Here is a 17,022-nt window from a genome sequence, read left to right on the forward strand (position 1 = left end):
TTGGTTCCACAAATCAACAACCCTGTTACTGAACCAGTATTTACCCAAGTCTTTCCTAAATCTAAACTTATCCAATTTATACCCATTGTCTTGTGTTGATACTTTTAATACCCTATTAATATCCCCCCTGTTATGTCCATTCATCCACTTGTAAACCTCTATCATGTCACCCCTAACTCTTCGCCTTTCCAGTGAATGCAACTTAAGCTTTGTTAATCTTTCTTCATATGAAATATTTCTACTTTGGGGAATTAACTAATTTGGGATTAATAAATCCCAGTGTCCTGTTTGCCTTATTACGAACATTCATGCATTGATCCTTTTGTTTTAAATTCTTACTAATCATAACTCCCAGATCTCTCGCAATCCGACTTCGCAATCTCAACACCATCTAGCTCGTATCTTGTAACTCTATCATCATTACCTAGCCTCAGAACTTTACATTTATCAGCATTAAACTGCATCTGCCAATGTCCACTCCATAGTCTTCGGAGACTGAAGGATGCCCACTATGTCCATCCATAGTGGATAGCGGCCAGGAAGGATGTTGGGATGAGGGAAGTCACGTGCTAGAGCCTTCAGTTCATAAATAGGCCGTGGAATATTTAATTGTTAGTCCCGAGTCGACAGGTTATCATCAACATCGCCTCTCATCAATATCAGTTTATCATCATTTTTATCAACATCGTGACTGCGATGGAATATTCAGGCGTTGTTGCTCCCGGCAGTCTGCGACACATGAGACGGCCACACAGGATGGCCCTCTTCAGCGAGGCCGATTACGAGTGGGAATACAAGATTAAACTCTCCATTGCTGAGAGGAAGGCCGAGGCTGAGGCCATCAGCAGCAAGTTTCCCAACTTCGTCCCCGTGGTGGTAGGGACGCTAGACTCTGCCAGCTTCCTCATTACTGGCCGGCAGTTTATCGTCCCAACCCACTACACCTGTGATGATCTATTGGCAAAGTTGCGGTACAGAATGGGACCACCGCCGCCAGGGTTCAGAATGGCTCTTCTGATGCATGGTGTAGAGCCCCCTAGTTCATCCAAGTTCAAGCTCCTGTACATGCAGTACCATGATAGTGATGGACACCTGTACGCAATTATCACAACTGAAATAATCCCTTCCAGGATGTTTGAGCTTCTTGCCGTGCGGGGGACCATGGAGGAACAAACTAACCAGGTATGCATCAATTTTCAAAGCTCTTCAAAAATTTCTTGTATTAATTCATTTGAGAAATGCTCTTATCTGTATTTATTTTTGTATTAATAATAATTATGTTGTTTCCAAAAAGTTTCTTGTCAATTTGTGTGTTAAACGTGATATAATTCTATGCAATGTATCTCTCATGTAATTTTTTTATCTATTTGTTTTCCTTTTCTCAGACGAATAACGGACGTGTAATATTACGAGGAAGCAGACGGAGAGGGACACGCTGGACCTTAACTGGTCGAGAGGCAGTGTACCAGGATATGCCTCTCGACTGAATGAACGTTTATTTATGCATATTATTGACGAACAATATAAAATTAATCTTTTGATAAAACGGAAATTATAGCATGCTTGCAAATTAAACCAATAAGGTTTTTATTTTTTCCAATGTATCAAACAATATATTCACCCAAATTCAAACAGTATATATTATTGTTAACCTGTAAATTGATCTTTAAATTAATAACAACTATGTGCAGGCGATGAGTCACAATAACGTGGCTGAAGTAAGTTGACCAGACCACACACTAGAGGTTGAAGGGACGACGACGTTTCGGTCCGTCCTGGACCATCGACGACCATTGTCGTCGTCCCTTCAACTTCTAGTGTGTGGTCTGGTCAATAACAACTATTATTAATTTAACTATTAACGGACCATAACTATTTGTGTCCGTTGCTTCGTGTTTTACATTGTATTAATATCCATTTGTAAGCTGTCGTGTCATCCTTTACGTAAGAACGTAAATTTATTATTCCAAATAAAGTTGTCTCAATATGAGCTTAAAGTTTTCTTCATATGAGTGGTTCCTTATTCCTAGAACAAACTTTGTAATGCTTCTCCCTTCCCATTCAAGTAATACAGTGTGGTGACCAAAACTGAACTACATAACTAAATGTGGACTAACAAGACACCCTGCATGACGGGAGATGTCTCCCTTGTGAATGTGTTAAGATGAAGATGAAGCCACCCAAAAGGTGGCACGGGCATGAATAGCTCGTAAGTGGTGGCCTTTTTGAGCCATCACCAGTATCAATAGATGATACTGGAGATCTGTGGAGGTGCGACTGCACCCAGCGTGTGAGTTCTGTGGAGGTGCGACTGCACCCTGAGTGACGGGAGACATCTCCCGGTGATGAGACGATGAACCCTAGGAGCATTCGCACCTCCACAGATCTTCAGGATCAGCTCTTGATACTGATAATGGCTTAAAATGGCCACCACTTACGGGCTATTTATGCCCGTGCCACCTTTTGGGTTGCTTCATCTTCATCTTAACACATTAACAAGGGAGACATCTCCCGTCACGCAGGGTGCAGTCGCACCTCCACAGATCTCCAGTATCAGCTCTTGATACTGGTAATGGCTCAAAAGGGCCACCACTTACGGGCTATTCATGCCCATGCCACCTCTTGGGTGACTTAATCTTTATCAATCAATCAATCAACAAGACACTGCTGAAGAATAATGTCGTTAGGTTCCTTGTGGTGCTTTAAAGTTAACCAACCAGTAACTATTTTTCTTTTTAATATATTACCCTGCAAAGTTAAATGTGATTCTTGTATTGTGATTTGTGGATTTGTTCTGTGACTGCTTTGAGCCTCTGCGAGTCACATGATGATTTATTGAACTGGTAATCGATTATCTTTAGACTCGATTCTTCCCATGGAGGAGGCTGCCGATAGTGTTGATATGGTCTATCTTCCCCTTTGTCTTTAATGGTCTTTCTCTAGAATCTTGGCCAGATTATTCGTCCATGCACTTGTTCTATATTGAAGGTTTCTCTGAAGCGATCTGTGTATGCTGTCTTTGATTGACAGTCTGGCGGTGGCTCCAACACTGTTATGGTGGCTATTCTTTGTTTGATCCTGTTTTATAAGGCGGGTAAGTTAGTTTCCATTCTTGGATTCTTTTGACGAGTCCATATAGGTGTTCCCAGCATTGTTCTGAGGGCATCATTTTGAGACAGTCGCAGTTTCTGCCATTGGTTATCACTGAGGGATGTAGAAGCAGGGGCAGCATAGTCGACGAGTGACCTAACTGCTTGAACGTAGTACATTTTGAGTACTGGTAGAGATGCACCATCTCTAAGACTGGTCAGGGAGCGCAAAGCTGAGTTTCTGGCTTTACAACGTTGCCGAAGATATTCAATTTCTTGAGTGAATTTTAACTGGCTGTCTATTATGACTCCTAGGTATTGAAAAGAGGTAACCCACTCAATTTCATGTCCTTGTATTGCGAGTCTGATGTCTAGAGTTCTCATTTTAACGGCCATTGCTTTGGTTTTTTGCAGTTTATTTTCACTGCTATGCGTTCCGCTTCCCTGCTGATAATATCTAAACATTTTTGTGCATGGTTCCTAGCGGCCTTTGTCATCATCCTCAGTGAAGACTAGTGAAGTATAGATATTCCAAACAGCTCACCTCAGCCCCTTGGTGGGGATCAAGCGTCGTGGGAAAATAAACAATGCTGCATCGTCACTTTCCGACTCATCAGTTTTTCCTTAATTAACCTTAGTCCATCGAGTTCTGTGCTGGACGCCTCACTCAGCGGAGCTTCATAACCCCGCTGGTCGAGGCGTCGCTCGCACATATCCTGTGGCAGGTGAGTACGACGGGCTCACCATAGTCCGTGCTGCTTGGAACTTTTGGTTCAGAGTACCTGAATCTAATCCTGGGCTCTTGAGGACTTGAACTGTGGACTCCACGCGTGTGAGGTCGAAGTTCTAAAACAAGAGGCGTGGCTGTTACTTCTGGTCCTGTGCTGCTGGTGGACGCCAGGTAACGAGGCAGTGGGTTTCAAGTATTGGTTAGGGTCCCATGTGCTTGTAGTGGATGCCAGTTGTTAGTCGTGGAAGCTAAGACAGCTGGTTCCAGACAGGTAGTGGATACCAAGTGTTGCATTCACTTGGTAGTGGATACCAAGTGAACAGCAGAAGTATACTACTTCTGCTAGTAGAAGGTGGAAATTTGAACAACTAGCTTGAGAAATATATTTATATTTCTTATAATTAAGAAATTTATATTTCTTATAATTAAGAAATATAATTAATTAATTTCTCGCCCAGAAGTACGAGAATACATCTTCCCGCCCCCTACTGACCTCCATCACCCATCGAAACATGAAAGGCATGAAGCGGAAGTCACCGAGCAAGTCCAGCGGGCGATCAAAGGCATTGTGGGCCTACAAGGAGGAGTGTCCGCAGAAGGAGAGACAGGCCATGGCCTTCACTCTCCTGCACAAGTATCCCACACGAGTCCCTGTTGTAATGGCCAGGCTTCTCAAGGCCAAGATGAAGGACATGGACCAGGTCAAGTTCTGTGTACCTTGGGACATCACCTTCGGCCAGTTCCACTTCCTGATGAGGAAGAGGGTTGAACTGGGCCCTCAGGAGACCCTGTTGTTAATGGTCAACTCCACCCACATCCCGTCCTTCTCCGCTACCATGGGCTCCCTATATGAAACCTTCAGAGGAGACGACCTAATTCTTTACGTCGCCTACGGCAAGGAAAATGCTCAGGGCTGATTGATATAGAAACCTACGTATGTATTACACATTGTAAATATGTACATGTAAATTATAAGATGCAGTAACATGACACATTATCTACTAGTCTAATAAAATAACATTTTAAAACATGCAGGCGATGATTCACAATAACGTGGCTAAAGTATATTGACCAGATCACACACTAGAAGGTGAAGGGACGACGATGTTTCGACGACGACAATCGACTTGAGAATGGTCCAGGACGGACCGAAACGGCGTCGTCCCTTCACTTTCTAGTGTGTGGTCTGGTCAACATACTTCAGCCACGTTATTGTGACTCGTCGCCTGCATGTTAAGTTCTCCTATAATTGTGAAAATTAACATTATAAAAAGTTGTATTTATTTGAAAATATAATTACTATATAACATTTATATTGATTCAATTTCCTGTTCAACAAAATTCGTCCCTGAACACTGCTTAAACAATAAAGGTCAACAAAGGCTGTAGTGCTGAACTACAGCCTTTGAACTGGTTACGTAAGCTACACATGCCACCTTTACCTTAAGCATATTCTTTTTTTATATATTTTTAGTAAAGCCAACGAACGTATAGTTTGTTGGCTTTATATAATTTACATTATATAGTTTTGTGAGCCTTATAATTTGATTAGGACGAATAACAAAGACCGAAAATACAACATTTATACAACCATTGTATAAATGGTTGTATAAATCTTCCTTTTAGATCAATTGTATTGATCTTCCTTTTAGATCAATTGGAAGTTTTATACAAAATTATTAAGAATGTGATAGTCAATCTAGAACAACAATTTGTGAAATTATGTAGAAATGTTAACAAATTTATACGGAAAGAAAAAGCAAAGTACTATGAAGTACATATTGGAGGGCAGGCAAAGATAATAAATCCAAAAGCCTTTTACTAAACAAAGGTTGGAGAAACTCAATAAAATACCGTAATGCTTGAATGAAGGTGAAGGAAAGACCCAAAATATGTGTAAGTGTATTAAAAACTACATTTTTGGTGCTGTATACAATGATCTGTTCATATATTTCATGTATACATTTGGTTTTTGATACACTTATACATAAACTGGGTCATTCCTTCACCTTCAAGCAAAAGATTGGAGAAAAGAGTGGGCTATTAAAACTAAAACCAAGAGGCCAAGTAACCAATGACTGCATGGCAGTATTTTAAATAAGTACTCTATATACACATCTGTGGATTTGTTCAAGTACTCTGTATGTTTATTCACGATAGAAGACTTATATATTTTACCTATACATATTTACTACATATATTTTACACTTGAACGAATCTATGTAGGGACTGAAGAAGCTGAATTGTTTGGTAATTACTGGATAGAACAATTTATTTAACAGGTAGACAAAATAAAGCCAAACAAATCGCCAATCTTTAAGAATAAAAATAGATCACTTGCATTGAACATCTGGTTTTTTGCTTTAGCTTCAATTTTCCCACAAAAGCTTAACTTTTTTGTGCAGAAAATTACTTGAATCGATAACTGCAAAAATCGTCCGTCTACATCTTGAAAAAACAGATTAATTTAACAAATGATTGAAAGCATAGTTTTACTAAGGGCCGCTCATGTTTGACAAATTTGCCTTCCTTGACATCAGTAAAAAATTTTATATCGAGCCTCACGATAGATAGAGTGACCAGACATCAGCTGGATGATGTTGAAATTGTAATATCTAAATGCTGAAAAAATCTGGGATAGTGATTAGTAGGAATTAAAAAAAAATGCATAAATGAAATATGGCAAATATGACACTGGGACTTATTTCTAGAATGATAGTCTTCAGTTGTATCTGGCTCTTGTTAGGCCTCATGTACATTATTCCAGTATTAGTCGTCATACTATAGAATGGACATACATTCACTTCAACGCGTTTAGAGAAGGATGAAAGTTATCTCAGGAATTAAAAGTCATCTGTATGATGATAAATTATGTCACGCAGGGTGCAGTCGCACCTCCACAGATCTCCAGTATCATCTATTGATACTGGTAATGGCTCAAAAGGGCCTCCACTTACGGGCTATTCATGCCCGTGCCACCTTTTGGGTGGCTTAATCTTCATCAACCACGGGACACCCGTGAAGAATAATGCTGTCACTGTTAACCTTTCTAGTAACCAATCCCCCGTACCTTGCATCTTGGAATGATATGAAAAAAAAAAAAAAATAAAAAAAAAAATTAATAAATAGTTTAAAGTTTATTTGAAACAAAAAAATGACACATTGATTATGCTAATGAACAAAGAACACAGGAATTTAATTATACATGAAACGGCTACAGGTATCTCTGGCCTTTCGGCTTGTATAGGGATCTAGATGAAATAAAGTGTAAAGTGTGTGGACAAAGACAGGGACACACACTTGAACACTATATCTTGGATAGTAGTAAAATTGAGACATTTAGAGATAAATCTAAGCTCACGCTGTATGATATAGCAACCTATCTTATTACCAAGGATAAAATACCTGAAATCCTTGCACTGTATCCATATTTCGCTTCCAGTAGATAAACGACGTATGAGATTAAGAAACAAGTAGTGTATGGTGAAGAAGAATAAACAGCAGCTCCTCTATGACTCTATGTAATATCTCCATTGCTCTAACAAGTATATATTTGTGATAAGACCTACCATTAATTTATAACTTACTGTAAGTCATTATAGGCTCTTGAAATAAGACATTTTCTAGCTGACAGAAAATGTCAGCTTGTAATTATAAGGTGTGGCGGAAAAATTGTTTATGTAACAATCTCCGTTGAGGTCTGATAAAGACCTTTATCAGATCTCAACAATCAATCACGAAATCAATCATGAAACAAATATTAAATAGAACAATGTTGACGAATATTAATATACAGACAAAATTATGTACTACAACAACAACAAAAGTATTTGTTATTATAAATTACACATTAGTTGCAGGCGATGAGTCACAATAACGTGGCTGAAGTATGTTGACCAGACCACACACTAGAGGTTGAAGGGACGACGACGTTTCGGTCCGTCCTGGACCATTCTCAAATCGATCGACTTGAGATTGAGAAGGGACGACGACCGAAACGACGATCGTCCCTTCAACTTCTAGTGTGTGGTCTGGTCAAAATACACATTAGTTCTGGGCTCCGAAAACATTCTCGTCGCAGAAGCTCATATACAGGAAGCGGTCCGAGTCTTTGTGTGTCATGTAGAGAGAGACGAGAGAGTCCGTGGACGACGGTATGGTGTTGTTGATGAAGAACACCACAGACGCCCTGGAGCGTACCTGCAGCTTCCTCCTGAGCGCTACTCTCAAGTCCACGACGGTGAGGTTCCCTGGGACTGAGATGCGCATTTCATCGAAGACGCCGCTCCTGGACCTCGGGTCCCTTCCAAGCACGATGGGGACGTTGCCAATATGGCGGCGCATCATCTTTCTAGCGAACAGCGTCCGCTCCTCCAGTGTGTGTTGCTGCTGGAAAAGCCACGTCACTTTCATCTCTATTGTTCGTCGCTTAATTTTGCTGCTCAAATTTCTTATATGAAAACAGGTCAAGAAAGACTCAAGGCCCAATAAGTGTTTCTCCACCTGTCAAAGACGTTAACTAGGTGACTGATGAAGATCAAGTCACCCTAGTGGTGGCACGGGCAACAATAGAGGAGGACTACAAGGGTCGGTCCTTTAAGTACTGGAGGTGAGATGAAATAAGACTGGTAGGTGTTGGGTCTCGCCTCCTCCCCCTTGACTAAGCTGCGAAATAAGCGTTACCAGTGTGTTATGAGTGTTGCCAATGTATGTGTCCGACTTCCTTCCTTACCTCACTGCATTCCTTAGCCATCAGTGTCGTATTTTTCCCACTCTTCCCTAAATTCGTTTGAATCAATTCTTTGTGTTCACTTCCTAACATTCTCTCACATCCCTTGACTTCCTTACCATAAGCATGTTTACATTTCCTACGTCATCTTGCATGCTCTTGTAACCCCAGTTATAAGAGCATCCCTCCAGTTATATTTCTCTATATTATACTCTATTTTTTCTTCATCAAGGCAGGGCGACGCGTAGTGCTGATATCATTCTTTAATTTTTCGAATAATTATATTTTTTTATTATATCACAATTTAATATTTTTCTTTGAAAATGGGATTTTCTTGTCCGCAGTGGTGACTCAACACACAGAGCAAAGTGACCACTAATATGCAGGCATAGTCAATCCTTCTCCCTTGATGTGAGTTGGTATAAGAACAGATAGGTGATTATCTCTGTGAAAGAGACGCTCAAGTGTTTACTAGTTGTGTTTTTACGGGGGTTGAGCTTTGCTCTTTCGGCCCGCCTCTCAACTGTCAATCAACTGTTTACTAACTACTTTTTTTTTTCCACACCCCACACACAAACACACACACACACACACACACACCCCAGGAAGCAGCCCGTGACAGCTGACTAACTCCCAGGTACCTATTTACTGCTAGGTAACAGGGGCATTCAGGGTGAAAGAAACTTTGCCCATTTGTTTCTGCCTCGTGCGGGAATCGAACCCGCGCCACAGAATTACGAATCCTGCGCGCTATCCACCAGGCTACGAGGCCCCCTGTGGTATGTGCAAGTGTGGTATGAAAGTTGCATGTGAGCTGTAAGATAGTTTGAACTCGGCACGCCTCAAGGGGAAATATTAAGCCCCAATCTGTTTAATATATTCATGACCGATATATCATATATCATCCGAGAGATGCTCGAGTAGGGTGACTCCAATCACATCTGCAGATATTATATTTCTAGGTAAAGATATTTTAAATATTCAAAGGGTGTCGGACGAGTTTTGCTATCTGTCGCCGCATGGGACTGGTAGTTAATGAAAACAATATAGATGGGAAAATATAGAAAAAAATAATATTTAGGCACATATACACGATAATTTGGAGTTGAACCATGTCTTGGGTTAATGTCGGAGGAGATTGCAACCTTTGAACCTTGGCATATTGTGGAGAGGGAATGCGAGTCCCTGAGCTGATTGATTGATTGATTGATAAAAATTAACCCATTCAAAATGTGGCATGAATAGCCCGTGATGGGGTAACTCCGATCATATATGCCGATGGAATTTTGCTTCAGGGCAAACATATTTCAAAAGTTCAAACGGTGTTGGATAATTTCGGAAACCTGTCACCATTTGAGACTGGTGGTTAAAGAAGACAAAACTAAGTTTTATTGTAGAAGTCGGAGGCCTTTTATATTGAAAATAAATGGTAAAAATATAGAGTTAAAATATATAAATATTTCGGTACATATGTTGGATATACCCGTGAGAGTTTGGAAACTGAGATGAACAGACTGTTGGGTCAATGTCGGATGAGATTACAATCTCTGAAGGCCTTGGCATGCTGTGGACAGAGATGATTGATTGATGAAGGTTAAGCCACCCAAAAGGTGGCACGGGCATGAATAGCCCGTAAGTGGTGGCCCTTTTGAACCATTACCAGCATCAAGAGCTGATACTGGAGATCTGTGGAGGTGCGACTGCACCCTGCATGACGGGAGATGCAGGCGATGAGTCACAATAACGTGGCTGAAGTATGTTGACCAGACCACACACTAGAAATTGAAGGAACGACGACGTTTCGGTCCGTCCTGGACCATTCTCAAGTCCAATTTCTAGTGACGGGAGATGTCTCCCGTGGCGGACAGGGAGTCCCTAGCTGTGTTATGAACGATATACTCGAGTACTGTAAGATCACTTATTGATTATGCTGCACCTGTCATTTCTTGTTTTGGTAAAGGTAGGATGGGCAAGCTGGAGAAGGTAGAAAATGAAGCCATGAGAATAATCTTAGGATGCCCAAGAAGCTATGGTTGAGATAAGGAGACTGGAATTGAATCTGAAGAGTATTGGGGTAGAATTTCAGAGATAAATGTAGCCTCTGCCATTAGATTAATGAGAGGTGTGGGAGCTAATGAATTAATACTCTCAGTTCAAAAGGTGGGAAGTAATTAACAATGTATGTTAAAGTATGATAAGAGAGCAAATATGGGTATCTTAAATTCTAATGTTATAAAGTATGATGTTATTCTAGAATGTATTGCTTTGCCTAAGAGACAATTCACACCACCATGGGAGGGTTGTAATGTAGATGTAGTAATTATTCCCTTGCAAAAGAAAAAAGTATGTATGAAATGGGAGAGTTGAGGGCAACATATGATTGTATAATTAGAAAATTACCTACAGAAAACACTCTACATGTATATTGTGATGGGTCAGTAGCTAAAGATGGGAAGGCAGGATGTGGAGTCTTGATCAGGGAGTACACTGACATCGGCACTGTAGATTCTGTTATTGGACGCCGCTTAACTGACAATGTCTCTTCCACGCAGGCTGAACTCCAAGGTGTATTAGCAGGATTACAGGAAATAGTCAAATGTTATAAAAATGCCTGCTTCTTTATTGACAGTAGAGGAGCGTTAGTCTTTAAATATCAGACGACCATAATATACCAGAATATTGTGATCGAGTGTTGAATGTTAAGACATTTGGAAAAAATGGGTATATATTAAGATTCACGTGGATCCCTTCACATGTGGGAATATTGTTGAATGAGGCAATTGATGAGATAGCGAAGAGAGCCTCGGAAAAACTCTTGTCAATGTTGTACGTCAGAAAACTTTGAAACAAATAAAGACAAGAATCCAGATGATCCAAGAGGATGAAGAAAAAGTTAAGAGAATGGCAATAGTGGACAGCAGTAACACACTTAAGCATTATGAAATAATAAATACAAATTCGTCCTTCACTTATGGCAGAGGAAAGTCTACTTGGAAGGATTCAGTTTACAAAAGATTAAGAGTACGATACACATTTATGGCAATACGGTGTTGATGTCAGAGAAAAAGATAAGGAGTGTAAATTATGTAGTATGCTGCAGAGAAGCACTCTGCAGCACTCTTCCCACTCTGACAACCCCGTTTATGTTAACTTTTTAAGAACATAAGAACAAAGGTAACTGCAGAAGGCCTATTGGCCCATACAAGGCAGCTCCTATCTATAACCACCCAATCCCACTCATATACATGTCCAACCCGAGCTTGAAACAATCGAGGGACCCCACCTCCACTACGATACGCGGCAATGGGTTCCACAATTCTTTTTGTTTCCTTTGGTATAGCCATGTCCTAATCCAACTTAATAGATCACAATAAGTGATCTATCTCCTTTCTTGAAAATTGGTACCATCCAGCAACCGGAGACCTGGATTGGTACCAGGTCTCTTTCGTAAATCTTTGTACGAAAGGTAAATTAAATTTACCTTTAATGAGGTAACGCTTGACGCAAATTAATGGCTTGTCCTCAAGGACGACATCATGGACCAAAATATGAGGATATTTACTACGGGCTCACCATAGCCCGTGCTACTTGGAATTTTACATTCCAGGTAGCGAATCTTTAACAACAACAGAGGATATTTAAATATAATTTCCCTCGAAACTTCTCCCCAGATAAATTTCCAGACAGAAACTCAACAGCATTTATACATCCCAATATTTAATAGTCTGTTGTAACCTTAATTATTGGGTTCTCGTGACTGTAGACGGGGGAGAGGGTGAGGTGCAAGAGCAGTCTCCTGATAAATACACCAAGAAATTTTACAATTTTCTATTGATTACGGGTTATTCATGCCCCTGCCACCTCTTGGGTGGCTTAATCTTTATCAAGCATCAATCTTAACATTTTCTCAATTTACGGGCTGTTCATGCCCGAGCCACTTCTTGGGTTGCCTAGTCTTTATCAATCAATCTAAACATTTTCATTTGGAGTCTGTAGTCGAGAGAAACTTCTTGACAGTAATGGCCGAGGCCAGAGCTGCCCCTACCCTCCCGAACATCGAAGATTGTGAGTGGAACTATAAGGTGAAACTCTCCATCGCCGAGAGGAAGGCTATGGCTGAAGAGATCATAGAGAAGTACCCGGACAGCGTCCCTGTGGTGATAGGGAGGCGTGTCCACGACAGTCTACTCATCAGAAGTAGACGATTAATTATCCCAAAGTACTACACTTGCCAAGATCTGCTGAAGAAGGTGCGGAGCTACATAGGGCCACCGCCGCCAGGGTTCCAAATGAGCATCCATATAGAAGGTGTAGTGCCACCAGACTCGGCTACGATCAAGCACTTGTACCTGCAGTACCATGAGAATGATGGTCATCTGTACGTTATCAACTCGCTACAAAGAGCCACTCCGGGACAGAGACCGTAGACCTATTGTAGATTACTGTTCTCATGTGTGTATATTTTCCTGAATATTAATAAAATCTTAATATTAAATGTTTGCATTATTTCACCTAGGAATATTTCGCATTGAGAGTGTACGAACTGCAAACGGTGTTTTGCAGGCCAGTATGAGCTACAAAAACAAAGTATCTCATATTATATCTTGAGATGATTTCGGGGCTTTTAGTGTCCCCGCGGCCCAGTCCTCGATCAGGCCATGTTTGCTTAAATCTTTGTACGACTTTTTTGTTCCTTAACGACGGTGACTTGTGAAATGTTTCGGTGGTTTTAGTTGCAAAGTTTAGCTACATTATTTAAGACAAACTAAATTTTAAATGGTTAAAATTGATTGGAAAATTACTACCTCAAGGAAATATGCTAATCAAATGTATAGGAGTATCTAAAGGATGCTGTCCTGTTCATTAATGTATTAAACAGGGTGGGACTTACGCCTCCTTGAGTTGCCTCGAGGTGAAGTTCAAAATCTTGCAGCCCCTTGAGTACTGTGAGCCCCTTGAGTACTGTGAGCCCCTTGAGTACTGTGAGCCCCTTGAGTACTGTGAGCCCCTTGAGTACTGTGAGCCCCTTGAGTACTGTGAGGACTTGTGAGCTCTTTGAGTACTGTGAGGACCTATGAGCCTTCTGAGTATTGCGAGTATTTCAGGCGATATAGCCTGAAATACTATAATTCACTGTGTCGGGGGGACAGGAAGCCAGAGTGTATTCATATACTTTAGGCTTATTTCGAGATCCCCCCTCTCCCCCTCACCCCCCGCCCCCCAAGGTCGAATTACTGACCCATCGTGGGGTTGCCCAGGAGGCAACCCCACAAGCTGACTAACTCCTGAGTACCTATACTCACTGCTAGGTGAACAGAGGCATTAGGTGAAATGAAATGTGCTCGACCATTGAGGGCCTGACAGCTGAGTGGATAGCGCTTCGTATTCGTAATCCTGAGGTTCCGGGTTCGATCCCCGGCGGAGGCAGAAACAAAATGGGCAGAGTTTCTTTCACCCTGATACTCATGTTCACCTAGCAGTAAATAGGAGGCTATAAGCCCCGAAATCATCTCAAGATAACTCAAGATAAGATAACCATCTCTGTATCGCCGAGATTTTTATCCCGGGATTCAGAAATTCCGGGATTCGAACCCGGAATTCTGGATTGTGCATCGAGAAGGACCCCGACTGTACTACTTGGACTCTCGATTGATTGATTGATAAAGATTAAGCCACCCAAGAGGTGGCACGGGCATGAATAGCCCGTAAGTGGTACAATTTTGTTTTCTCAGTATTCTGAGGTTGCATTTAACCATCAAGCTGTTATCGTGGGGGAGGATACTGCTTCACAGTCTTTATGAGGGTGTCCAGCTGCTGGACACCTTTGTTGACCAGGAGAGTGGCTGTGTTGATGGCTTCAGGGTGGCCACTGCATGATTCAGGAACTCTTAAAGCTCTTCTAAGGTCATTGGTTGCTTCACATTCCAGAAGATAGTGAAGTAATGGCTTTTCTGTGACAGTTTGGCAGAAGATGCACTCTCCCTGTCGGGGTTCACCAATCTCCCAGTTGCATCTGTAACCTAGACGTAGTCTATATAGCCTAACTGCTATTTCCCTGTGGATTCCTTTTGGGATATTTAACCTTTCTAATTTGGTTGCCTGAAGATACCATGTTGCAGATGGCGAACCTTCAGCTATTCTCTGGTGTAGGTCGGCTTTGTTGAGATGTGAGAGTTTTTTGGGATATATTTTGGACTCTCCTTTTGGGATATATTTTGGACTCTCCTTTTGGGATATATTTTGGACTCTCCTTTTGGGATATATTTTGGACTCTCCTTTTGGGATATATTTTGGACTCTCCTTTTGGGATATATTTTATTATCTCAGTAAAGTTACTCAACTTGGACCGCACTTGTGTCCCTCTTGCATGGTGGTGATCACCTGGTTGATGCCTGATACCTGCCCAGGGGAATTATCTGTCTTTATTGTGAATAGATCAACTGGAGGGTGATGGAGGCCTGGTCAAGGACCGGACCGCGGGGACACTAAAGCCCAGAAATCATCTTAAGATAACCTCAAGATTCCCCATCTCAAGATTCAAGAATCCTCAAGTCGATTGTGAGACAATCGACTTGAGAATGGTCGAGGACGGACCGAAACGTCGTCGTCCCTTCACCTTCTAGTGTGTGGTCTGGTCAAGAATCCTGTTCTTTGTGGTAGTGAATCATGTCCTTGTGTTGAATCTCCTTATCTGGTCATGTTTTATCGCTTGCAGCTGCTTCCCAGAGATAACGACGAACACGCTGCGGTTAGCCATTTGCGCCTCATATTTGTTGTGTACAGCTGTTTACATTGTCTCACTATTTAGCTGCAGATGAGCGTAGTTCTCAGAGGATATTTAGGCTTAGTCTCTCCCTGTACAAACGTCAGGTGTGTGTGGGGTGGGCAGGTATAGACACACCTTAGCACACGTGTGGCGGTGGTGGCAGTACCTGGACCTGACGATGACACCCACCACCTGCGGCCACACCTGGTGTGGTGGGACGGCTGCTTCAGCCTCCGACAAAAATGGAAGATCTGGAGTCTTTAAATAGCAGACGACCAGTATACCAGATTATTATTATCGAGGGTAGAGAGTGACTAGTAAGACATTAATACAAAATGGGGTATAAAGTAAGATTCATGCGGATTCCTTCACATGTGGGAATATTGTTGAGTGAAGCAGTTGATGAGATAGTGAAGAGAGCCTCGGAAAAAACTCTTGTCGATTACACACAGATATCACACTAACGTGATGCATCAAATGAACAAATCCACAAGGGCCGTGACGAGGATTCGAACCTGCGTCCGGGAGCATCCCAGACACTACCTTAATCGACTGAGCTACGACAGGGTTAAAAGAGTCTAGTAGAACTTCGGTTTCAACTCTTTTAACCCTATCGTAGCTCAATCGATTAAGGCAGTGTCTGGGATGGTCTCGGACGCAGGTTCGAATCCTCGTCACGGCCCTTGTGGATTTGTTAACTCTTGTCGATGTTGTATGTCAGAAAGCTTTGAGACAAATATAGATAAGAATCAAGATGCAGAACCACTCCATCTTGGTCAAAGACAAGAACCATTTCTTCTTGTCTTTGATACTTAGCCGCTAGCCTGAGTGGACAGTGCTTGGGGTTCGTAGACCGAATGGCCCGGGTTCGATTCGTTCGATTCTCTCTCTCTCCGGGTTCGAGAGAGAGAGAGAGAGAGAGAGAGAGAGAGAGAGAGAGAGAGAGAGAGAGAGAGAGAGAGAGAGAGAGAGAGAGAGAGAGAGAGAGAGAGAGAGAGAGAGAGGAATGCTTGCAGGTTACATCACTGGGATGATATTCATGGAGGATATTTACACAATTATCTAAGCGGTCGCAGGTGACTTTACTCACACTGATACCAACTCATGACAACTGACTGTATAATGCTGTCTCTGAAAAGAACAGACTGTCGATGTTATGGCAGAGCCAGGCAGCCCGAGACGCTTGGGCAGCCACAGGTATATCACAGATGAAGCTGTTGAACAATAAACATTGTGTATGGCGAGTGCCACCTGACCTTCGTATATGGGTCAGACCTTTCTTCCCCTATTCACTCAAATAGGTGAGTACATGAATACACACTCTAGACATCCCAGAATAGGCACCAAGTCACTTCTCCCAATCATAAGAACATAAGAACAAAGGTAACTGCAGAAAGCCCATTGGCCCATACGAGGCAGCTCCTATCTATAACCACCCAATCCCACTCATATACATGTCCAACTCGACCGCTCTTCACCCAACCTATCCTCCCAATCTACCAAGATCAGTTCCTCTGAATGTACACCTCACCACCACACCCTCGATCCTGCCTGACCCATTTCTAGCAACTCTCACTTCAAGCCTCTGTTATCCCTCAGTCTGTTTCCTACTGAATTATCCTCTCTCTTACCCCATCACTACATCCAAGCCCTCCTTCCCCACCCTCTTTCACTCTTACTCTTCTGCCCACAATTCTCTCTAGACTCC

At 41.9% G+C, this 17,022-nt stretch overlaps 2 protein-coding genes and 1 pseudogene across 2 annotated transcripts in view; 1 reads left to right on the top strand and 2 right to left on the bottom strand.

The window, feature by feature from the left end:
• The window catches only part of LOC123768412 (PR domain zinc finger protein 15-like), a 509,712-nt gene that overhangs the window by 291,519 nt on the left and 201,171 nt on the right, over positions 1-17,022 (bottom strand). The gene's annotated exons all lie outside the window — the stretch shown is intronic.
• Positions 7,867-8,232, bottom strand: LOC123768538 (gamma-aminobutyric acid receptor-associated protein pseudogene; annotated as a pseudogene).
• LOC123768537 (gamma-aminobutyric acid receptor-associated protein-like) lies at positions 12,568-12,975 on the top strand. The gene has a single exon (XM_045759185.2). The coding sequence runs from the start codon at positions 12,568-12,570 to the stop codon at positions 12,973-12,975; it is 408 nt and encodes a 135-aa protein (XP_045615141.2).

The sequence above is a fragment of the Procambarus clarkii genome, chromosome 35 (genome assembly GCF_040958095.1).
Source record: "Procambarus clarkii isolate CNS0578487 chromosome 35, FALCON_Pclarkii_2.0, whole genome shotgun sequence".
In the NCBI taxonomy this organism is placed as follows: domain Eukaryota; kingdom Metazoa; phylum Arthropoda; class Malacostraca; order Decapoda; family Cambaridae; genus Procambarus; species Procambarus clarkii.

What these genes read in the sequence shown, in the direction of transcription:
- LOC123768537 (XM_045759185.2), top strand. Translation starts at nt 12,568, where the DNA reads ATGGCCGAGGCCAGAGCTGCCCCTACCCTCCCGAACATCGAAGATTGT.